At 47.4% G+C, this 25944-nt stretch overlaps 1 protein-coding gene across 2 annotated transcripts in view; it reads right to left on the minus strand.

Moving 5' to 3' along the window:
• USP34 (ubiquitin specific peptidase 34) overlaps nt 1-25944 on the minus strand; it is a 2709276-nt gene that overhangs the window by 2201120 nt on the left and 482212 nt on the right. For both annotated transcript variants that reach the window (XM_086927486.1, XM_086927485.1), the window contains exon 20: nt 5170-5252. In XM_086927486.1, coding sequence (XP_086783612.1) covers nt 5170-5252 — 83 coding nt within the window. The remainder of the gene's footprint in view (nt 1-5169; nt 5253-25944) is intronic.

Here is a 25944-nt window from a genome sequence, read left to right on the forward strand (position 1 = left end):
ACCGAAACAAGTTACATTAATTTCGACTTGAGATAGAAGTTAGACTTAATGTAACGAGTTGTTTGATAACTTGGAGTGCCCATTTTGTTCGCACCATTCAGGAATTAGCACAGCTCAGGAGTCTATGTGTAATCCTGTACTTGCCAATTGGACAACAAAGTCTTTCCACAGTAACAATTGTGATTTCTCATATTTACTGTCACAACATGTAAAATATATATTCTGCCTGTGCCATATGTCGCACCCTACCCAAGGACTCGGTAGGCCTGACAAAAGGGTGACTTACACATGTACTGGGGAAGTAGCGGCTTTTCCATTACTGTCAAGGGTAAAGTCAGGCAAGCTATGCATGATTGCTTTGCCAGTCTAAAGTGGCTCACTGGGGGCCTAGTTTTACTTGGGGACCACCAAGGTGGGAAAACCGGTGCTGCATGCCCTAAGGTACCCCGATAACATAATATGCCCTGGGTATCAGGGCACCATATACTAGGGGCTTATAGTCAAGTTAACCATTCCCAATTGGGTATAGCCAATTGGACATGCACTTTAGGGTCAGGGCACTGGCAGGGACTGAGGCCCGGTTAGAAGGCCTCGGTGCACTCCAAAGTCGAAAAATCAGCAGCATCAGTCAAAGAAACTGGGGTTGACCATACAAAAAGAGGCATTTCCTTACAGGGAACATCTGACTTTTGCAGGTTGATAGTAAACCTCAGAAATAACTGGAGGTTGGCAGGAGGTGGTTGACGAGTGTCTGAGGTGAGCATGCCTTCAACAGCTAGTCATCTGGGTAAGGCAAGACCTCCCTGACCTCCGGAGATTTGCAGCCACCATTGCCATCACTTTCGTGAACACCTGAGGGGCATTGGTGAGACCAAAGTGGAGCACAGCAAACTGAAAATGCTCCTCTCCCACCACAAATTGCATGCATCGCTGATGCGATATATAGAAGAAGCCGTCCTGCAGGTCAAACAGCACTCCACCTATTCTCCAGGTTCAACTGCAAACAAGGCCTGAGCCTTCCGAAGCAGGCTTCTGTAGGGGCTTCGCTAAATGGTATGAGGGGCTCAGTAGGTGTCTGCCCAGGCTTAAGAACATTCATAAGTACCCTGGTCTTAATCTTCACGATGGGGAGCTAGAGGTCAAGGACTTAGACCACCCTACAGATAAGGATGTTGTAAAGAAGCAAACTCCTCAGTGGAAAACCTGCCGGTGGTAACTCAGGTGGCGAACCTTTGAGCCTTGTGGGGCCCGAAGGTGCACAAGAAGGAGTGGCCAAAGATCTGAAGAATAGGATCATGGCTTCTCGGAACTCTTCGATCAGCTTAGGAGTGGTAGACCGCCTCGGAAACTGTTCTGGAAAAAGTTGCAGGATTGGATCCTAAGTTGAACGACTTTAAGAGCGAGATCGAGATGTACTGTACTGCCTCATGCCTTCTCATTGGAGTGTGAGTGGTGCTAAGTGGCAAAGTCAAGTGGTTTTTTTCCAACTTACACGGATTAAGATGAAGAGTCACCTCTGGAACAACTCCGAGGACATTTGGATCACAAACTGAACCTGGACCTAAATTTCGACATGGACCAGTCACTTCGTAGAATATTCCACTGCTTTGCGATGTAGAGTTTCACCCTGTGGTGTTGTAAGACCTTTGGATTCATTGGGCTGAACTCAGGCACCACAGGCAAATTTAGTGAAGATCTGTCAAAGACATTTGTTTAAGACAGTACTTTAAGCACTTAAAACCTGTCACTTTGGGAGTGGCTATGGCCTTTCCACACTGTAAAAAAAATTGGGATTGAGGAAAATGTCTCAACAAGAAAAGAGGTAGCTCAGAATCTGTACTTCATGGCATGAAAAATTGTAAGTCACTACAGTTAGTGGTGCCTACATAGGCTGATGCATGCCATTTCGGCAGCGGAATGGAGTCAGAGTAGAGCAGCACAGTGCCACCTACCATCGCACAGAGGTACTGCTATAAAGTTACTGGATCCAGTCTGACACCAGGGGAATATTCTAAAGAAGAGGAATCTGCAGCCAGAAGTCTCTATCAATAGGAGGGGTATGGGATACCTTGTATCTACAATCTGAAGGACATATTCGCCTGATGTTATTGAGATCATGCGTAAAGAGAGGAAGATACCAATCCACCTATAGGTGGCACATGCTCTTTCAAGGAAAGGTAAAGCAGCTTTCCAGATGAGTAAGGGGAAGAGGTTCTTATGGACTCCAGATACAAACTTAAAGGGAACTGATGCTGTCTTATGCACCCTCCAGTGTGAGGCACAGCTTCAGAGAGCTGATCAATTAATGGGCACATGACCCTAGCAAGGAACTTTTTGTTTATCATGATCGTTGAGGGATAGGCAACCACACCCATCAACACTACTTATATGGAAGCATGAAGAGAGGCGGTCTACCACCAGCAGTGGAAGAAGCGCTTGAGGCTTGAAGGCCTGCTTCAAAATAAGTGGGTTGAAACAGAAGGGTAACTGAGGAAACCTCACTTTGTTTGGAAATGTGCTATAAGAAGTGGTAAAGCTGAAGGGGCACTGACTGGCATTTCAAAACTGGATGATTTTATAGATGGGGCAGTTGGAAGGCTTTTGAACAGTGAATATATTCGTGTTCAGCATGCTTCCAGCTGTAAAGGTTTTAAGTGTGATGATATACAAGACCATTCACCCCTGGACATGAGGGTACAGGTGAAAAAATTTATAGAAAACTGTTCATCACTTATGTAGCACCACTGTGTGCAATACATTTAGCATACTGATACACAGTGTGTTGACTTTTTGGGGAGAGTTTGAAAAGGAGGCACTTGCGCACCCCAGAGAGGTGGCAATGCAATCTAATTTGAGGTTGATACAACTCAAGATTTTACAGACAATTTAGCATCAAAGGTCCAAACTGTTCCGTGTGGGCCTGGTTTGGTCACCAAAATGTATTATATGCGCACACAAAGCAGGCTTATTCTTTCATAGGACTTGAAGATGCAAGTCTAAGTATTTTGAATTCAGTCCCATGCTCAACTGATTGCTGCTTTAAAATTGGATTTTGGTCTGCATATTCCTATTCAGGAGATCTGGGGTGAGGGTGACAATTTAAGTTTAAGTTTAAAATATTTATCAAGCGCAACGTACACCTGGGCGGTTTCTTGGCGCTAAAGTAGCAGGCAGCCAGCTGGGCAAGAGCAGTTGCTAAGGCGTCGACTGGAAAGGTAGGCAGGGCTTACGGTAGAAAAGCCTGAGAAAATAAAAAGGTCTTCAGAGCTTTGCGGAAACTAGAATACTGGGTGAGGGACCTAAGATGGAAGGGGAGAGAGTTCCAGAACATGGGGGCAAGAGTGGAAAATTTCGAGCCACCCTGTTTTTTTTTCCGGTAGCGAGGGACTGCTAAAAGAAGATGTGCCGAGGAGCGAAGGTCTCTGCCAGGGACATAGGCCTTGATGGCGGAGGATATAAAAAGGGGGGCCAGGCCAGTCCTGGCCTGAAACGCCATGCAGCCTAATTTGAACAAGGCACTTTCCCGCACAGGGAGCCAGTGGAGGGTTTTCAAGAGGGGGGAGGTATGATGGAATTTGGGAAGACCGAAGGCAAGGCGGGCAGCCTGGTTCTGCACTAATTGCAGTTTACGCAGGCTGTACTGAGGGATGCCATTGAACAAGATGTTCCCGTAGTCCAGGCGGGACAGGACCAGTGCGGACATAATTAGTTTAAGTGCAGAGAAAGAAAAGAAGCGAGAGATAGAGCGGATAGTACGGAGAGTAAGAAAGCAGGAAGAAACCACCGAACCAATCTGGGAGTGCATAGTGAGTTTATCATTTAGCTTGATGCCAAGAGTCTTAACAGAGGGAACAGGTGTAAGAGGAGAACCAAAGGAGGGGGGGCCAAAAGAGAGAATTCCAGGGACTGGAGCAACCACCCGTCACCACAAGTTCCGTTTTATCGGGATTGAGTTTCAGGTGGTTGAAATTCATCCAGTCCCTGATGAAAAATAGGATAGATTGGAAGTTAGAGATAGAGTCAGGGGTAGAAGACAGATTGAAGATGAGCTGGAGGTCGTCGGCATAATTATATACCGTGACCTCCAGCTGCTGTAGGGCAAAGATAAGAGGGGCGATATAAAGATTAAATAGTAAAGGAGAGAGAGAAGAGCCCTGGGGAACACCGCACTGGACCTGGCAGGGGGTAGCTGAAAACTCCCCAAGGTGAACCGCCTGGGTCCGGTCCCTCAAAAAGGATGAAAGCCAGATAAGGGCTGAGCCTCCTATGCCCGCCGCCTTGACACGGGAAAGCAAGATGGAATGATCCACCGTGTCAAAAGCGGCGGACAAGTCAAGGAGGACCAGCGCCTGAGATCTGCCCATGTCCATACCCTCTCTGAGGGTGTCTAATACTGACACCACCACTGACTCTGTCGAGTGCTTGGGCCGAAACCCAGCCAGGCACGGAGCCAGCCTCCCATTCTCCTCGGCAAAGGAGCTGAGCGCAGATGTAACATGTAACTAGACATAAGGAAATGTTCTGTAAGTTGTATTTAATATTAGCAAGAAGGGACATTGCTAAAAACTGGGTAACTCATCAACCTCTGATATTAATGAATTGTACTGGTTTGAGGTTTAAAGATGAGCCTACAAATGAAAAAAAGATACAGGTATTGGAAGGAGAAGCCATTATATTTAATGTTCATGGGAGTCTGGTTGATATTCCGGACCAGGCTGGGGTGCCATTTGCAGTTGTTTTTATCAGAGAGTTCTCCAAACATCTTGGAACAAGGTTAGACATATGTTGACAAAGGGGAGACTGTTTAAGAACTATTTATGTTGACCTTTTGTTTACTGTACCTGTCGAGTTACTTGCAAGCAAAATAATGAACGGTGAAATAAGTTTGTTTGATCAATGTTTTTATTTAGAAACAAAATTATGTTAAAAAAACATGACAACATAAAAACACAAAACCAAAACACTAACAATTAACAAAACCTAATTAACGCGACACCAACAAAAGCCCAGCAATACATCATACAGAAGCCAGTGTGTGTTTGTATGTGTATTTTACATAATATTCGACATCAGCTGTTGCATTTTCCTGAACATATTCTTCCTTGAAATTAGTTAACAAATACCACTTTCATAATGTAAAAAATATTTAGTAACTTTTTCCAAACTTACTAAAGTGGTCCGGTGAGCCAAGTGTTGAAAAAACACACGTCAAAAACTGGAGGCGCACTTGTACCTCAGCACTGTGACTGTACCTGCATATGTAAAATAAATATTGTCCATTAGTATTTTTAAGTAAGAGCGAGTAAGGTTCATTAAATCATGTCTCATTATTAATGACTGCCATACATCTCTATCAAATATGATAAGTGGTACTACTCTTTGTAGGAAAGTGCCCCTTCTTTATGATAAGTGGTACTACTCTTTGTAGGAAAGTGCCCCTTCTTTACATGGTCACCCCAGTTTTTGCCCACTAGTACTGATGTTCTTGACTGGACGTGCACTGGGTCCCTGCTAAACAGGCACCACTGATCTTTCCCTAAAAACTGCAACATGTTCAATTGTATCCCAATTTGCAAGGACTTTAGCACCCCTTTACGCGCCTGGTAAATGGTACCTATGGCACCCAGACCATGGGTACTGAGGAGGGTCCCTATGGGCTGCCGCAGGTATTACGCCACTCAAAGGGACCCCAACAAAATCTGCATGCAGACGGCCATTACAGGATGCGTAAAATGGTGCTAGCCATCCTGAAAACATGACTTTGCACTCTCCTTGTGTGGAAAGCCCAAGTACACTGCATACGTAATATGCGAGTCACCACTACAGCAGGCCTTAGAGCCCTAAGTCAGGGTGCATTATATTACATGTGAGACTACATTTGAACAAGCAGATGTGCACCTGTGACGTCTAGTTCCATTACTAAGACATTACAAGTGATCAGAAAGTCATGGTAAAGGTATGTAATGAGCACTGGTCATCACAAATTACCCAGCTAGATAATGGCTTCATTGAAAATAATGGTGTTTAGTATCAAACACCTCATCTCAATAAATTTTTACTGATACCAGTATTGGATTTATTGTGACATACATTTAGAGAGCACCTTAGAGGTGCACCCTGTAAATCGAATGATCCTCTATTGTGTTGACGACTGGTAAGGACTAACCTGCCATCAAAGAAACGTTTCTGACCCGTGTGTAGGTGAGAGCCACGCTCTCAGTGCCAGAAACAATGTGCGCTCTGGCGGAAGGTGTTCAACCTCCTCCAGCAGGATGGCTAGTTATTTAGCATTTCAAGGCCAGAAGCTTCAAAGCCTCTGCCATCTTTGAAATGCGACACTGACTTCCCCAAGACCTGGGGAATGTCATCCCCTGCCCTGGGGCCCATTTAGTCCCTGAGCAGGCAGGAAATTAGCCAGTCAGATGGTGTGTTACACTTGCACGGTGTGCACACCACTAAGGTAGGCCACTAGAAGTGAACAGTTGAAGAAGGGTTTCCCCATCTTGGTTTTGGTGAAACGAGGAACTCTGGGTCAGGATTATACCTAATCCTCGCTAGAAAGTGGTCATAAAGGGAGTGTTGACACGAATGGGGTAGGTAGCCCATTGGCTCCTACCCTACACTCCCCTAAATCCAGTATTTAGGGGTCCCCTCGACACCAGACCAACAGGTTTATCTACCTGGGAACAGAAGAAGGAGAAAGAAAAGCTGATATTGCAAGAACTGAGGACCTGCTCCGAAATGGACACTAAACCCTGCCTGGCTGGTAACCTCGACAACTGCAGGACCAACCGTGCCAGAAGCTGAACATCCTCCTCAAACCCTTGGAGGACTATCCAGTGCTTCAACAACCACTTAGTATTTCCCTTGGGGTGAAGTAGCCACACCTATACATCTACAGGCACAGACTGCATGAGTCCAGTACTTTGTTTTGCTGGCCATCTGGCCCACTGAGGGAGCATCTCGCCAGAAAGAGGTCACAGTGGTTCCAAAAGGGCAGCCCTCGCTCTCAAGTAAGTTTCAATGCTAGACCCTCTAGAAGGCCCAATGCACCAGGCCATGAGTACCGGAACATAAGCAACAACCAAGGCTTGTTGAGTGTCCAGTCCTGGCGCCAACCCCGCCAAAACCGACTTGCCCCCTGTGGGACGCAAGGACAAACTAGGTCACACAGAGAGTGTCCCTGCTGTTAGTTTCTTTCCCTCTGCCGGTCAAGACCGAGAACCATGAGAGATTCCAATTCAAGTGGCGAGCTGGCCAAACACCTCTGTACAGAGCCCCATCACCAGGTTCACAAGCACCAAATGAGTCCCCTTGCTCCAGAGGCCCTCACAAGCCGAGCCCCCTTTGAGTTCTGCCGACTTGTCCTCACTTGCAGCCTTTTTGATACAGGTACTTTGGACCAAACCGTGTAGCGCTCAAGGCTACCATCGCGGCCAGCACTCTGACATACCACAGCAGGAAAACCAGAACTGTTGATGATTCTTTGGATCTTGGTCCCCAAGCACCACAAGTCATAAAGGGCACCTTCTAAAACCGCTTGAAGCATATTGTATACAGTATATGTCTTTCCTCCCACAGAATAATAATATTGAGTTCGAGGCTCATACCTAAAAAACCATTATATGACTATTTTACTACTTTTTAACTCCGAAACAACTTACCGATATCTATGATCTTGGTGACTAAAATATTATAAAAATCAGTGTTATTTTTTTAATTGGCCTCAAATTTGTTCTGGAGGGCGTGTGTGTCATTTATTGTTCAGAAAATGCTTTACACTCCCTTCTGATAAGCCTAAGCTGCTCGACCACACTACCACAAATACAGTACTTGGAATAATCAAAGTAAGCCAATAAGGATTGTCTGGACTTTTGTGCATGGTGGGCCCAGCTTCCTACACTCAATCTCCCGATTCCAGGGCCAGACAGGAACCACAAACCAGCCCTGGCTGTAAGATCGGAACTGCTGGGGTGATAGGGGTAAAGTGGTGGAAAATACTGCTGCTGTGCTGCGTATTTGTTACAGAGTGCCGATTTTGCAGCACTGCTGCAAAACTGACCCCCAGTAAAAAAAAAAAAACGGCCCAACCGGTCTAAAACCAGCACCCACCCTATCGGCCCAATGGGAAAATGCCTAGTGCCCTCTACAGCCAGTCTGGCCCTGCCCCATTCACAATAAGGGGGGGAAATTTGAAGTTACTCACTATATAGTTACTCTTTTAGTGCAAGAACTATTCTATGGGTCCTTGGGAAACCATCAGTTACTTGGAACTATTATATCATTTACAACTTCTAGTATAGCAGCACTCCTACTGGATAACCAAGTTACTGGAGCAGCACAAATTATTCCAGATTCTGTGCTAGGTAATGGTCTTCAAGTGACCAGCCAAGGTCTCGTACCTCAAAATGTCTTGAAGAACAAGTTACTTACTTTCAGTAAAACATTTTCGGTTAGAGACTCTCTCTAGCCGCAGATTCCGTATTTTAGACTATTTGTGAGGCGTCACTTGTGCCAAGACCAAACCATATACTGCAACAGTTTTGTGTGATTATGAACAGAACTGGAACACACAGCCTGGTTCAATACTGTTACAACTAGTTTGTTTAAAGTTCATTTAACAATAGACGAAGAAGTGTTATTTTGTACATTTGCGCTTTAATAAATTTGGTGCAACAGTTTGTTTCCTAACATTTTCATTTTCAGATATAGAACATCAGTGAAGAGATGTTCATTTCTTTTTTCTCATACCTGTCTGTTTAAGTTTTGTTCATGGTATGTCTGTTGTCAATTGACATTGTAAGGGCCAGAGTGATGGCATCCCAAGGTCCCCCAACCCCATCCCTATCTCCCACAGTTCTGTGACAGTAAGCATCCTGCAAGTCCAACGCTAGCATCCATTCTCCAGGGTTGAGGGCAGACAAGACCTGAGCCAAGGTCAACATCTTGAATTTCTCCTTCCTGAGGGATCGATTGATGTCCCTGAGGTCTAAAATAGGACGCAGACCTTAGTCCTTCTAGGGTACCAGAAAATAGTGGAAGTAGCAGCCACAAGCTACTTCTGGCATAGGGATGCGTTTGATAGCTCTATTGGCCAAGAGAGCCGTAACTTCCTGATGGAGAAGGGTCAAATGAACCTCCGACATGCGATGGAGTGTTGGTGGCATGGAGGGAGGGGTGGTCTCGAAGGGGAGGGAATAGCCTCTTCGGACTATTTGCAAAACCCACCTGTCCGACGTGATGATGCGCCTCCTCACTCTCCACTGGCTGCCATTCAGGGTGGTGGGGAATGCCTGAGATGAACAGCAGAACAAAAGTTCCCTGCGGCGCCGGTTCCAAGGTCGGTCCGGCGCCTTGTCCAAGTCGGGGGTGAGACTGGGGTCGATGCCGGCTGGGGGCGCAACTAACAGTGGAATCGGCGTCGGGTAAGGTACTGTGAGGTCGACCTGCACGTATCTGGATCCATGGAGGCCCTGCGTCCCCGAGGCCGGAGCCGCCAGCATCAAAGGCCTAGAGCGCCCAGTCGAGTCTGCGGGGCCCGATGGCTCGCCGGCGGTGCCGGGCTGCCGAAAAATGGAAAGGAGGGCTTCATAAAATGCACGAAGCTGGGAAGGGGACGCTTTGACTCCCGGAAAGGTAGGAAAGTGCGAAGTCGTCCCAGAGGGCTCCGGGTCCTGCGTATCGTCAATCACCTCTTCTTGTGCTTCGACTTACCCGATGAGTGCGAAGACTTAGATGACGAAAGCGGATGGCTACGCGACCTTCCCCTCGACCGGGACCTTGAATGGCACGGAGCGGACTACCGAGCCTTCAAAAGCTTTCAGGATCAATCCCACAAAGACTTCGGGTTCAGGGCCCAGCAGTCGGAGCACGACTTCGGGTTGTGGTCGCGTTCCAGGCACCACAGGCACACTAGGTGCGGATCGGTGACCGACATCAACTTGTGACAGGAGTCACAGAGCTTGAAACCGAGCAGACGACTGGACATCACTCATGCACCAGGAGTCGCAAGACTCAAAAAAGATGTCGGAAAAAGAGTTAGCTAGAAAGTAACTAGGGGCACCCTGTCTCTGGATCTGCGCTGGCTGGCGCGGAAAAGGAAGAACGGACGTCAGCAAGTAGGGCCGGTGTCCATGTAGACACCGCAACGTCATCCCAGCGACCACGACACCGAACACTGAGTCGACCGGCGCCACCTAGGGGTACGCGGGGATACTGCTACGAAATAAAGTTCTTTGGATCCAGTCTGATGCCTGGGAGTAATTTGAAGGTAAGAAATCATTAACTACAGTTTCATTCAGATATTGCGTTCTCTTCATCGCCAGGTCCTGCAGGCTCTTCCAGAAGCAGCAACCCTACCATCACACAATCTGCAGCCTGGTAACTGGGTTTGGATAAATGCCCACACCAGACGAAACTGCCCCAGCCAAGGTGGAATGACTCTTACCAGGTTCTCGTGACAACTTCAACAGCTATCAAGTGTGAGAGGCTGAAGTCCTGGATATACAGCTCCTACACCAAGAAAGCAACAGGCCCGCAGTAAGGGGGGAAAGCTCAAACAACAGGGCCGGAGCAAGAAGAGCAAGCTCCACCTGCACCCCCAGATGCATCTGAGGCACCCTGCAGGTACTAGCTTCGCTCCAGCAAAGAAACAACGGCAAGTAAGACCTAAAGAAGAGGCACATCCCTGCTCACAGTAGGCCTGGCAAGCTTAATTTGACAGAGGCAGATCCTTGCTGCGCCCAGCAGGCTAGGCCTTCGGATATCATCTTTCCAAGGATGCCTACACTTTCTTCAAGTGCTCAATGATATTACGTTGACCTCCGACGGTACACAACAAGAGCACCAACTATTTCTTTTGAAAGTGTTGTTGGCGCCTGCCTCAAAAGGAGCGCAGGACCAGCTAGTTAGATACAAAGACTAACTGCTTCACACAGAGACGGCAAAGTTTTCCAACTCCAAGATCTTTTGACATCGGCTAGGACAGAGCCAAGAACAAGGAAAGTGGAAATAAAGTGGCCAGTAGTGCTGACAACGATAATGTGGCCGGTTCTAGGAATAGCTTCTACAGGGTGCGAGACAGATTAGAGGCTTGCACCTGTGAGAGCTCTTGCCCCTGTACCTGAGACATTTGAATCAGAACTCAGTGACACAAAGCAAGCTACTGTGTGAGAGGTACATTGCACCAGGAGGGGACAGATGCCGGGAACAGTGAGGTCTAGACGAGTGATTTGCAGAGCTTCAGAACTGATAACTGAGATCAAACTATTGGTCCCTGGGGCAGAAGCCAATGGAGTGTTGACATTGACTGCACCAAACCCTCCAATAGTGAGTGCTTGCGAAGTTTGATAATGCAAGATCTTTATCCAGACTTTTGGGTATCACCCACAAGATCAGATTGCGGAAATTCTTCTTGAGATTTTACAGTGTGTCATTGATGAAATAGGCTCTGATCTTATAAGGGATGTCAACTGAACTGTGGATTGTATATAAATGTTTCAAATGAAGGTTCCGTAGGTCAGAGTGGAAAAATAATAAAATTAGGGATCTTTCCACAGAAGAAGAGAGAAGGGTTAGGGAAGTACAATGAAAAGCAATAGATAGAAGGTTATATGCTCGCACTCTATTGTCAACAGTACTAGGTAGAACTAATTAGGGCTGCTACTAGGGATAATAATGACGTCTATCTATCGTAGTAAACCACATTAACAAAGTTCACCGTTTTCAAGTGAGCCAAACGTAACCAGAGAATCAGACTTGTGTTTATGAGAAAAAGAAGTGCAAAAAAGACTCAAAAGAACCTGAACATAAACCCAACATTAAATGCAAACTAGATGGCAGGTTTAAAACATAAGGCTCTAGGACCTTTGGTAAGGTATACATGCATATAATATAAATATCTTCTGGTGGATTGACCTCGCTTTTCATGCATGTATACCTTACCAAAGGTCCATAAGGACCCAGTCTCCCCTCCCCCTGGTAGACCAATTGTGAGTGGTATTGGGGGTCCTACGGAGAGATTATCTGAATTCGTAGATTAATTCCTGCAGCCTTATGTTTTAAACCTGCCATCTAGTTTGCATTTAATTTTGGGTTTATGTTCAGGTTCTTTCGAGTCTTTTTTTGTACTTCTTTGTCTCATAAACACAAGTTGGATACTCTGGTTACGTTTGGCTCACTTCAAAACGGTGAATTCACATTGGGGGTGTTGTTTGAACCCACTACCTTGACACATAGGTGAAATCTCGATTTGAATGCTCCTGTCATCTGTGGTGACATGGTTGCCACGGGGTTCAGAATAAAACTTGTCTTCTTTAAATTGCTTTTTAAATATCCATTATTTGACATATTTGACTTGTAATTGTTGTTTCTGTTATACATTCTAGCCCTGATGAAGTCTAAATGCATAAACTGCTAAAAATAGACGAAACACGTTTTGGCTAGCAATCAAAGAGATGCTGTAAAGAACATTAAAGAAGAAGACTGACACCTATTTTGGAACATGATGTTTTATTTAATAGTTGTTTTGTACACAGTTTGATTCTGCTCGGGATACATTGTATGCAACTTGGTTAGGAAAGTCTTTTGGACTGTTAAATAATTGTGCAACGAACTGTGAGCTGTTTCTGTAATTTCAAGATACTGAGTATGAACTTTGTTGACCAGGAGTTAGAGGCAGAGAAAGAAACTTTGCATTAATCCTCTTGATGTGGCAACATACACTAAGATGAAGATGGACTACAGAAAGTAGCACAGTGAAGCAAAGTGTGTAACAAGGACAATTATAGTGGGAACAAGGGTAGTTATAGCATTATGATTGGGATAGCACAGCATTCATTTCAGCTTTTTGCATCACACTGTGCACGCTGGATGCCCACCACTAGTCAAACATTCCGGTAGTCGTTCATGCATGTGCAATTCAGAAAACAGAGTCAGATCAGTGCGCACAATCGCATTGTTCTTACAACCACTCTCACAACTGGATGACACCTACATCAGGCTGTTAGAAACGGACCACAGAAACATGACGCATTATAAAAGTGCTGGGCTCATTTCCAAAGTCAATTAACCTCCGAACAGTGTGTATATATATATATATATATATATATATATATATATATATATATATATATATCCAAAGGAAACACTCCAACCACTTCCAGTCAGCCCCTGGCGAAGAAGGAGACTCAGACCTCTGCAGCATTAATTCAGGCGAGAAATCTTTATTGTTCACAACCTGCGACGACGCGTCAAATATATGTATCTATACTACTATTATAAAGGAAGAACTTTGAACCTTTGAGGCGGGTAAACCCGGAAACCACAGCGCCAATCCACACACCCCATACATCGTTGTAATTGCCAGGGTGTGCAGATGGACATAGGCTATATACATTAAAAAATATAAGTTATTTAAAAAATTTACGAGAAAAAAAAAGTAGTCCCATGGAAGTAGCGCCGGCCGCGACGAGCGTGCTGACATCATGAGCGCGGGGAGGAGCGGCGTCCAGGAGCGCGAGGAGGAGCAGCGGACATGAGCGCGGGGAGGAGCGGCGGACGAGCGGTGAGGAGCGGCGGACAGCCTGGGAGGAGCGGAGAGGAGCGGCGGACAGGCGGGGAGGAGCGGCGGACCGGTGAACTCAGGAGCGCGGGGAGGTGCGGCGGATGAGGTAAGCCTCCAGGGGACCAACGGATAATGTCGGGCGGGCGGGGGCCCTGAAGCCAAGGTCGGGACGGGCTGCTACTCCGGGGGACCCACGGACAATGTCGGGCGGGCTGGGGCCCTGAAGCCTGATTGCTCCCGGACAAGGTCAGGACGGGCTGCTAGTATATATATACAACCCATTTACCAGAGGGGAAGCAGCGAGGAAGGACATTAGGAGCATCACAAGGGACGCACCTTGACGTAGTAAGGGGTTGAATGGATGTGTGATTGAGTTACTTGGTGGAACAAACAACCACTACAAATAAGAGTGAGTGTAACAGCATGCATTTCTCTAACTTTTACCTTTTAATTCTTTCCCAAAACTAACTTGACATTTAGAGTTTGACTACAGGGGTCGCTTACCTCCTCCTTCCCATGGGACATCCCTACACCTCTAATAGGGTAAGATTGTGAGCATGTCTCACAACTGTTTAACTATTGAGCACCACATATGCAGTGACACGTGTGCTCACCACATACACTTTAAATGTACATCGTGCATTTGATTTGCAGGTGTTTTGAAAATGTCGTGGTACAGTTGGATTAGAGCCAGCCTACGCGAATAGTTTTATCTTTATCTCTCAGACAAGATAGGAGCCCCCCTCTTTTTTTCACTTACACCCTGGTGAATGCCATGGACCCTCCTGGCCATAGAGGCAGAAACATGTTGGCAACACAGATGGAGTGGGGGTAATAGACCTCAGTCGCCATCATATTTTTATATCGAGCACAATCTGCACTATTAAAATTTCACACAGGACTGTGCATCGAATTTTAAACATCACTCACTCACTTTTTCAGCACAGGCCCCCACTTAGTTTTAGAAGTGCCTCCCTTTCTCCAGGAGAAGCCTCGCCCTATATCAAACGCAGGTTTTACAGGGCGAGGACAGCCGATGATGAAACATGACACCTGGTGGTGTGTGAGGCCAGTCCATACATTTTTGGGAAATATCCAGCACCACCTAAATCAATCATCGGCAAAATGTGCCTCAATTTGTTGTGACAATCAGACACTGAGTCAGGGTAGCTTCTTGTGGTGTGATTCTGTGGGAGCGCTCCTTGAAGTTCTTGGTTGCCCGACACTAGTCAAATCTGCAGCACTCCAGGTCCTCGTTGCGAGGAAGGTCCTGCACAGCCATTCCTGATAGTTATTTGCGGGTGAGTACCACAAACAATCTAAAAAGTCTAGAAAGTCAAAGAGCTATTTGTCTTCGCCAAGTCTTCAGATGAGGTGTGAAAAAAAAGCAAAACATCTAGGCCCTTCTCCCACGTGTCAGTCCGAGAGCATGAGTCTTGGTCTGCTCCATGCCACCCAGAATTTCTAATTGCCAGAACGACCCCGCCTCGCTAATAGAGTTTTATGAGGCCTTGCACCTCATATTTGGGTGTGTCAACCCTTTTGGAGTGCCTTTCGACCCCATGGGTTCAGGAGGTGCCTCCACTGGATTCCCACCGGGAAATTCGCCCTCGGTGCCAGGTGGGATCTGTTCTTGAATCTGGATCAGCTCCGGTTGCAAGACAACAACCTTTCCCAGAGCCCCTTCCAGTGGCACCATTCTTGGCGTCATCGATGCCCTTGTGAGCTGCTGAACCCGTCGTTATATCCAACTCCTCTACTAAGTTAGACCGCCATCTCCGGACATTGATTCTGGCACCAGCCTGAACACGACCTTCCAAGTTGGAGACAGTACCTCTTACAGATAGGCCCTGTGGAGAGTACTATTGGGGTATATCTGAGGATCTTTATTGTTAGCCCACCGTCATTGAAAAGCCTGGGGATAACTGTTAGGAACAAGTGGATGCCAGTCTTCTAGACATCGTTCCAGACTCTGGCTTAGTATCTCCTCCTAGTGTGGCTACAGAGAAAGAGGCTTCATTTGCCATGTTGGCGAGGAGGGCGGCTGAGGTCCTGGAGCTTACGCTGCTCTTTATGGCTATCAAGACAAACTTTTTGACAGAGGTGCTTCAGCTGGAAGTTGCTTCAACAGAACCACTTCTCCCCTTTAAAAAAGCCTTTACTGATGTCCTGCTCATGGCATGTGCCAAGCCCTGCACAGAGGCTCCGGTGCACAGGATGACTGCCTACCTCCATCGCCAGGCTCATGGAAACCCAGCTTTCCTCATCCAGTACCCCTCCCTGAAGATTTGGGTTGTCCTGGCCTCCACGTCCAAAGTCAACCATGGCGCCTCGTCTACCGCACCACAAGATAGGGTATCCAAGAGGTTGGACACCTTTGTTAGCAGGGTTTTCTCTTCCCCCAGCCCTGCACTGTGGTCAGTAAGCACTGTGTGACTCGTGGGCCTTTATTTTTATGCAGGTTGAGATTCTGTTGCACAAGTGCTGTCCATGGTCTCTGAGGATGCCCAAGCCATACTGTCCCAGGCTATTGTCGATGGCAGGGAGGCAGAAAAGGTCACTATTCGCTGCAGACTGGATATGACCAACTCACTAGGCAGAGCAATTACTTCATAAGTGGCACTCCTTCACCACGCCTGGTTAGGGTTTATTGGCTTTTTGGGGGGTGTTCAGGGATCCCTTAGGGACATGCCCTTCTAAGGCACTCGCCTGTTGAGTGATGAGGGAGATTTGAAATAATAGCAATTATCAGCCAGTATTTATGATAAACAAAATGTATTATGGAGGACAAGATAATGCAAATACGTGTAGCTCGGAGATAGTCCACATAGCCGCTGAGTGTCCAAAGAGGAAACGTTCTTGACAGCTTTTATTGGTACAAACCACAAGAGGAAAAGCGTCACCATCCATGCAAGTGTTTTCAGTAAAAGTACGGGATTACAACACCTCTTAAGAAATTAAGCAAAGGGGTGGCTTCTGCCCATCAGTAGTCTCAGCAAGTTACACAAGTATAGGATACTAGGCCTATCAGCAGAGGTCAACACTGCGTGATACCTGCATGGTCTGAGGTGGTGTGACCTATTGCTACCCACATGTCCTGAGTATGTGACAAACTTTAGGACTTTGCATTCTGTATTAGCCTTAGTACATTTCCATAGAAATGATTGCAATATCTAGAGCGTAACAGGGTTGTTTCTAAATATGATGTGCTGAAACAATTGTGTTTTTTAGTGGACATCCCTATTGCACACTAGGAGCTTTAGCTAGACAATTTCAAGAAAGGGTTGAAAAAGCAGTCAAAAAAATGGACTGAGGTAGCTCTCCCCTGACCTGCGCTGTTTGTCAGGGAAGGACTGATGTAGGCGTTGGGGTGGAAACCATATAGGCACCGCATAGGCACCAACTTCATCTTAGATTGTTTTTCGCACAGCCGATGAGAGTAGTATGGCACGGTGAGTAAATGCAGTATGATGCACATGTGCAATGCTATTGGAAGCTCATTAAAAAATAAAGAGATCTGTGATGAGAGCCACATGCATCCGGAGAGAAGGGTAGACGGACTTAAATCTACAGCAATACACGCTACAAACAGATCCTTACAGGGTATATATATGTCCAGGAAGACACAGATGTAGAGCCAATCAATGCCACAGACAGTTGCGTAGAGGGACTGTAAGAAATCTGCAGGTAGTAGTCTCCATCAGATATGTTTGGCGCACAGAGTGGTCTCAAGGTCTAGATGAGAAACAAAATACTGAATCCAAGGGGCCTGTACTTATCCAAAATGGTAAAAACGATTGTAAAACTTGAAAGTTGAGCATTCAAACATTCAGAAAAGATTGCATGTCTGGGGCTTTTGGGTCTGGTAGGATGTGAAAAGTGATACATTTTATGGGAGGGGCCAGTAGGCCTTACGTTCCTTAATGGCCTGGATAAAAAGGCACAGGACAGGATAGAAATGAGCTATCACCAACCATCAGTCTCCCCTCAGCCTAATATGAAGAAGCAGTGCCCCCCCTCAATTATCGAGTGGGCACTTTGTCTGTGTCCTAGACAATAAAGCCAAGCCTCTACTGCAGAACATGAGAGGAGACAGCAGAGCACAACCAGCAGACTCATGTGTAATTGAGCCACTGAGGAAAGTCATGAAGCAAGTGAGTAAAAAGTCAAATGGCAGGGGGATACAGCCTTTACCAAACCATGATAAGACTTCCATTCATAAACTTAGTACCACTTTCCTTCAATGTGCTGAGATGTTAAAGTGCAAACAGGATTGCTGCAACATTCTTGCCCAGCATGAGTAACATTTTTGTGAGCAGAGTGCCAATATTTACACAACTATTGGCTTTGACACCTCAGATTGTTTCTCATCCTTTACCTGATAATTAAGTTACAGGGGGAAGAGAAAGTGTGGAGGTCATTCTAGAGCGCAGCAGGACATTGTCAAAATTCCCTATAATGAAGATTCTGCTTTTCTAACCAGATGCACTTAAAATGGAGACATCAAACATGGTCTCGAAGCACAATGATTTTCTTGAAAAAATGTTACCAGAACCCACAGATATTCTATCTTTACACCCTGATCTTTTACCAGAGCTTTTCAATACTCTGATTCCACCATTCTTTTCATGGTCCTTCCCTAGCTAAGGAAGTATGCGCACTTCTGGTGATGGCTACTAGGTTTCTAACTTTAACACTCACAACAGAAAATATTACTTACCCTGTAAGCATCTGTTCGTAGGATGTAGTGCTATATATTCACATGCTCTTCATACTCCTGCCATCTACTGTTGGGCTCCGACATTTGCAAGTAATATTTCTTCAAAGAGGTGTTTCAAGTCACGAGGTATAGTGTGCCTCTTCCTATAGTTGGCAAAGCGCATAGGCACCAACTTCATCTTAGATTGTTTTTCGCACAGCCGATGACAGTAGTATGGCACGGTGAGTAAAGGCAGTATGAGGCACATGTGCAATGCTAAAGGAAGCTCATTAAAAAATAAAGAGATCTGTGATGAGACCCACATGCATCCGGAGAGAAGGGTAGGCGGACTTAAATCTACAGCAATACACGCTACAAACAGATCCTTACAGGGTATGTAACATTTTCCATAAGCAGCATGTGTTGCTGTAGTGGTGACTAGTTTGTGAATGATACAGATGTCTGAAAGAAGGTCCTTAAGGACGTCTGGCCAACCATTGCCTGTTGTATGGCTAGCCACTGGATGGAGCTGTTTGGGTTTGGAGTGTCCGATCTGATCCTGGCCCAGGTGGGAGCTACTACGAGTCTTATGTCTCCTATATAGAGGCAAAGCTTTAGCATTTTGCAGGTTCAGGGATGGCATATAGGCCTATTTGTAGAGCGCCTCAGCAATGAAGGTACTGGCGTAGGACAATGGTGGTGGAGTTCTCACTGTCCGACTTGTTGATACATCATGCAGAGCAGGTCCATAAGGTCGTTGTCCAACACCCCTGCTACTCAGCCATTAAGTGAATGCTTTAGTGGAAGGCCCAAAGCCAGGTGTTCTGCACCAACATAGAGGGGTTAGAGAGTGATAGCTTTCCTGTTTCTGTAGGTAGTACATAGCATTCCTGTTGTCTGTCGCCATAACGACTACTTTGCTCTAAATTAGCAGAAAGAAGTCTTTAAGGGAAAGGTGTATTTGCGAGGAGATCATGAAGGTTGATATGGTGTCCTTTGTAGATAAGAGGCACACACAATCCTTGCACAGTGGTATGATTAAGCTGCTCCCCACTGTGAGAAAGTGCCATCTTTCTTGCATTGGTATGCCCCCACTTTTTTGCTGAATTGCTGATGTGCTTTGACTGAGTGTGCCCTGGGCTCCTGCCAACCAGGTACCCAGGGCCTGTGTTCCCTCCCCGAAACTGTTTGAAACTAAAAACTAATTGGCATCTCTGGCCACCTGTCAGCCCCTAGTAAATGATACCCTTGGTACCCAGGCATGGTGACCAGAGAAGACCCCTAAGGGCTGCAGCCCTTAGGGGCCCTGTGCCCTGACACTCACTTACTGCCTTGCAGGATGAGTGTCTAGGTGCAGAACTAAACAAAGAGTCGACATGGCACACTGTGTGCCACGACCACAAGCTCACTGCCCTGGCATCCATCAGTCACCCCTCTAGCTGGGTGCCCTATGCCAGTGGTGTGGGCACAGGTGCATGAGCCCTGTGCCACTACAGTGCCCGGGGTCCTTCCTGGGCTCTGTAAGTGTAGTGCTGCCATTAAGAGTATATGGTGCAGGGAGGTTGTCATTACGAACTCCACAGCACCATGATGGCTAGACTGAAGACTGGGAAGTTTGATATCAAACTTCTCAGAACATTAAACCTGCACTGATGCCAGTGTGGGATTTAATGTAAAATGCACCAGAGGGCATCTTAGAGATGCCCCCTGAAACCTAACCTACAATCCACGTCTGGTCTGAGAGGCTGCCTAGGCTGCCACACAGCAGACATGTTGCTGGCCCCCTGGGTGGAGAGCCCCCCGCTCTCCTGGGCCTGCAACAATTCACATCCTGGGCGAGGTGCTAGGTCTCCTCACCCAGGATGAGCAGGGGGAAGCTTCAAAGGCATGCTTCTCCAGACCACTTGCTGTACTCAGCAACTGACCCCCACGAGTTCTGAACTCCACTGACCCCCACTTTGGCGGGAAGACTGGCGGGAAACCCTACGTCAGGAAGGGGGGTGTGCCAACCCCACCCCTCAGGTGGGAGAGGCAAGGTGAAGCACAACCCCGGGCTCCAGCCATCGTGAAGATGGGGAGCCTAGCCCAATCCCAGCTAGGCTCCTGCCCCCCTCCCACAGGAAAGGAGGAGAATAGGGGGTCTAGCCACCCCAGGACAGGGACCTATTGGTTCCTGCCCTTGCCCTACCTGTAACGCCCCTAAATGTGGTATTTAGGGGCACCCTGAACCTTCCTTCCTCAGATACCGATAAGAAAACAAGAAAGAAGATCAAGAAGAAGACCCACCGTGCAGCTGGTAACAACAGGACAACACAAACTGACTTGGCCCCAGCCCTACCGGTCTGTCGATCCTGGAACCTGCTCCTGCTAAATCCCGGTGACTCCTGCGTACAGCAACCTTGGATAACCCAGAGGACCTGCCTGCCTTGACCCTCTAAAAGACTGGGACTCCCATGAGCAGAGGCTCTGCTCCAACAGCAATACCCCTGGTGCCAGCCAGCAACCGCAAATCCAGCCCACTCTGCACCCGCTGAGTCCGGCCCATGCCCGAGTTATCCAAGACCATGAGGACATCCCCCCCGGCGACTGGAACCCGACGTACAGTGCCCAAAGACCCTCCTCGACTACCCAGATGACGCCCGCAGCCTCAGAACCAGGGACCCCTCCAACAGGCGACGAGCTGATGGTAATAGTTCCAGACACCAAAAGACACCCCTGCACCCGGCGCCCTGCGGCTCCCTGCACCTTCCTCTGGGGTACCTACCTCTTCTCCAAGATCCTAACTTACTTCTCGAAGTGGTGGTTGCACCTGAAGAATCTCCATCCCTTGAGTCTGCAGCCTTTGTTCCCTTTTTAACTTTTCCATTGGATAACACTGAGATCCCGACGGCTCAAAAGCACCCTGCACCCAGCGGCCTGAATGCCGCTGAAAGTGCAACTACAACCCTACTCTACTTCCCCACTTGCCCTATGTAAGTGACCAGGAGCTCAGCTCCCACAGCCGCGTGGCCTGCTTGCCTGCAGCCACCAACCGAAGGACCCATACCCTCCATTGGATTGCATTGGGCCTACTCGCTTTGCACCCGACTGCCCCTGTGCTGCTGAGGGTGTAACTACTGTATCTTTCCGACCCTGGGAGACCCCCGAGTCTATGCCCAGAACCTTAACTTCACCAGTGGGGTGCTCACCTGAAAACCGATAACTCATTTTCCTTCCATAGGATAACATTGACTGGTTTGACTCGAAAAATCTTCTAATTGTGAAGTTTTGAAACTTTAAAATATTCATCTAAAATCAGCCGAATAACGAATTTCGAATTACTCACCTGTGATCAGGAGAGAAGCCAGTACTGTACCTTTCAGCCCAGTACTGAACCGCAAAAGTAATTATAACTGTACTTACCAGTAACCTGAATTTTCTTCCATAGCAAACCATTGACTGTTTTTCTGTGAAATGTCTTCTGTCTATTTTTGCAAACTACAAATATTCATTAAAAATCGTACCAACTACTAAAATGTAATTACTTACCTGTCTTAAGTAGAGATCCCAGTGCTGGGCCTAGAAACCCAGTACTGGATAACAAAAGTAACGAGAACTTACTTTACCTGTGACCTGAATTTCCTCCCATAGGATAACATTGCTGGATTTTCACTGAAAAGTTTCGAAGTGTGAACTTTTAAAATACAGTTATATTCTTTAAAAATCTTTGCAATAACCAAAACGCCTTTACTAAACTGTTTCAGCTTAGATCCCGGGACTGAATCTAGGATCCAGTCCTAGAGTTACAAAAGTAACCTATAAAGTAATCAACTGCATTTATGTAGAAAAACCCATTGAGCTCAATGTTAAATTGTGTTTGAAACTGTGTTGCCTACTGCAACCACTGCAACTATTGTACATGAAAAGTCTATTACCTTTTTGCAAAGGAATTACCTAAAGTCACTCATTTTGAGAATTGTATACTTTGATACCTGTTGGTTCTAGAAATAAAACAAGGAGTAGTTTCTTACCTGTAACTCCAGTTCTGTAGTAGGGGTATATCTGTTATAGTCATAATCTAGTGAATAGTCCCGCTCATGTGCGGGGACCCCGGAGCAATAAAAAATTATCTCTTAAGCGGTCTTCTTTGCAGTTCAGCATGGACACTTAAGAGAAAATTAAAGACAAATAATGCTGCCTATACATGCAAGGCTACACTGTCCAGTACTTCAACTAGAAATGCAAGGATATTCCACAAATATCCCACATAGACCTCTCTGCCAGGTTTCACCATGGAGAACACCCCCCCCCCCTTCACCAAATCCTTGGAATGATAGAGAGGAAGGACAGGACAGACAAGCACCCATAGGCTGCAATTATGTGGCTTAAAAAGGGATACCGTGCCTTTAAGGAAACTTTCCAGAACTCTCCTGGTATCCCAGAATGCACAGCAACTCCCTCCACTTTCAGTTCTTTTTGGAGGTGTATCAGCTAGACCTGTAGCATTCATCATTTCATCATTTTCTCCACCGGGGAGGAGGGCGGGCGCTTATGACTATAACAGAGATACCCCTACTACAGAACTGGAGTTACAGGTAAGAAACAACTACTCCTTCTGTAGTAGGGGATCTCTGTGTATATGTATCAAACAAAAAGAGAGTGTCATGCGCAAAAAGATCTGTGTATGAACACTGAGGCAAAGACTGTAAAAAAAATTCCCTTCTAAGAACACACAGGAAATCTTTTAGGGATTTTTTGGAAGCCCTCACTCACCAACCTGGTTGGTGACATGCTTCATCATCGGGCCCACCAGGAGAAGCCGAATGCCTCCCTGGTGTGCTACAACGCCAGGTTACTGCGGAGCTGGTTTTTGTGACAGTGATGTGAAAAAGGAAATGTGATTTAAAAATGTCTGAAACTGTACCAAACAAAAAATGTATTCACTGGTCAGTTAGACATGGTTAAAAGATATGTGTGGGAGAACTACCATAAATTATGATGGAAGTTTCCACTTATAGTGGGGTGGACATGTTTCTGCCCGTTTAAGTGTATGATTAACTGGGCATTGTTCAGGACCGTGTTGCATGTACCTCGGCAGTATGGGCGCGCTAAGGCCCACCCTGACCAGAGGACATGAAAGTTAAAATAAAGGTATTGGTGTAAAAATAAGTGCAAGAAAACAAACCACAAGTTGTGGGAATTACCTCAGTTATGAGGAACCTGTGTAGTCTGGAATGACAAAGGGACGTACAAACGCACAAGTTACTACTTGTGTAACGATATATCTGTAAGAGACATTAGTTAGTGATAGATTCCTTACCTTAGAATATCCCCAGGCGTCAGACTGGATCCGGAAACTTTTGCGTAGCAATACCCCTGCGCGCTGGTAGGCGTCGTCTGCGGCTCCGCGTCCGTCGTCGGCGTCGTGAGCGCCGGGATGACGTCGTCGGAGTACTTAGACGGCGCCCATGCGCGCTGACGTCAGTTCTGATAACACAGCTTTTCCGCGCCAGATACGCAGAGCCATGATAGAACTAACACTGGTGCCATGAAACTAGGGCCCTGAAAGGGGATGACCTTAACCCTAGATATCGTTTCGCAGAACGGGGAGGATGGGTGGGCGGTAAGGAATCTATCACTAACTAATGTCTCTTACAGATATATCGTTACACAAGTAGTAACTTGTGCATCTGAAAGAGACACGTTAGTGATAGATTCCTTACCTTAGAATAGATACCCCAGCAATACCAACCCCGGTGGTGGGTCTGCGAACCAATATCACACCAGAAAGTCCTGGAGGACGGAACGGCCAAAGAAGCCATCCCTCCGGACTTGACTGTCCAGGCAGTAGTGTCTTGCGAACGTGTGCAGCGAGGCCCACGTGGCTGCCTGACAGATGTCCTGCAGGGGGACACCGCGGCCCAGGGCAGTTGTCGTTGCCGTGGCCCGAGTGGAGTGAGCCCGCAATCCAGCCGGGGGCTCCTTCCTCGCCATGGAGTAACATGCTTGAATACACAAGATGATCCACCTAGAGATGGTCCTCTTGTGCACAGCCTTTCCCTTCTTCGCGCCCACGTAACCAACGAAGAGTTGGTCATCCACCCGGAATTGGCGTGTGCGATCTAGGTAGTAGGAGAGCGCACGTTTTGGATCCAGACGGTGGAGCCTCTCCTCCTCTTTCGAGGGATCCTGAGGCGGAAAGAAGGTGGGCAAAGTGATGGACTGCCCGATGTGGAAGGCCGTGACAACCTTGGGCAGAAAGGAAGGTCGTGTACGTAACACCACCTTATCAGGATGAACAGACAGGAAAGGTGGAGAAGAAGAAAGAGCCTGGAGCTCACTCACCCTCCTGGCAGAGGTGATGGCAACCAGGAAGGCCGTCTTTAGAGTAAGGAGACGAAGAGGGCAGTTATGAAGCGGCTCAAAGGGAGCACACATCAGATAGGTGAGAACAAGATTCAAGTCCCACTGGGGCATCACGAAGGGAACAGGAGGGAACATGTGCGTGATGCCCTTCAGAAATCTACTCACAATAGGGGACTTGAATAAAGAAGGCTGATCTGGTAGCCTTTAGAAGGCTGATAGAGCAGAAAGGTACCCTTTAAGAGTGCCCAGAGCAGAGCCCTGCTGGGCAAGGGAAAGAAGAAAGAGCAGCACTTCCGAAAGGGGTGCAGAGAGAGGATCCACAGCCTTTGCTGTGCACCATGCCACAAATCTGTTCCACCGGCAGGCGTATACCGACTTTGTGGAGGGACGCCTGGCTGCCAGAATGATATCACAGACTTCGGGAGGCAAGTCAAATGGCCTCAACTGCCGCCGCTCAATCTCCAAGCTTGTAGGTGGAGACTGGACAGGTTCGGGTGCAGGACCGTCCCCTGCTGCTGCGACAGAAGGTCCTCCCGAAGAGGCAGACGAATCGGGGGATCGACTGACAAGCTGAGTAGCTCGGGATACCAGTATCTTCGTGCCCAGTCCGGAGCCACAAGGACGACCTGGGCCCGGTCGCGCCTGATCTTCTTCAGCACTCTGGGCAGAAGTGGTATAGGCGGAAAGGCGTACAACAGACCGCAGCTCCACTCACGACGAAAAGCGTCTCCGAGCGAGTGCCGCCTTGGAAACTCCAACGCGCAGAACTGCTGACATTGCGCGTTCTCTTCTGTGGCGAATAGATCTAACCAAGGCTCTCCCCACTGTCGAAAGAGACCTTGCGCCACGTCCGAGTTCAGACGCCATTCGTGATCCATCATGCACCGGCGGCTGAGTTCGTCCGCCCTGGCATTCAGAGAGCCTGCCAGGTGTTGAACCACCAGGGTCACGCCCTGATGTTCCAGCCACTGCCAGAGGCGCAGAGCCTCCTGGCAGAGGGTCCACGACCCCACACCGCCCTGTTTGTTGCAGTACCACATGGCGGTGGTGTTGTCGGTGAACACTTGCACTACGCTCCCCTTGACAGAGGGGAGGAATGCCTTCAGTGCAAGACGAATCGCCCGCAGCTCCAGAAGGTTGGTTGTGGAGCCGGGACTCCGCCGGAGACCAGAGGCCTCTGATCTCCGCCTCTCCCATGTGGCCTCCCCAGCCCTGGAGGGACGCGTCCGTCACAACTACGTGCTCCGGCTGGGGTAGGGAGAGGGGTCTGCCACTGACCCAGTCGCGGTCCGTGAGCCACCACTGCAGTTGCTTCGCAGTGCCCTCTGAGATCAGG

Source organism: Lissotriton vulgaris, chromosome 6 (assembly GCF_964263255.1).
Source record: "Lissotriton vulgaris chromosome 6, aLisVul1.2, whole genome shotgun sequence".
Taxonomy (NCBI): Eukaryota; Metazoa; Chordata; class Amphibia; order Caudata; family Salamandridae; genus Lissotriton; species Lissotriton vulgaris.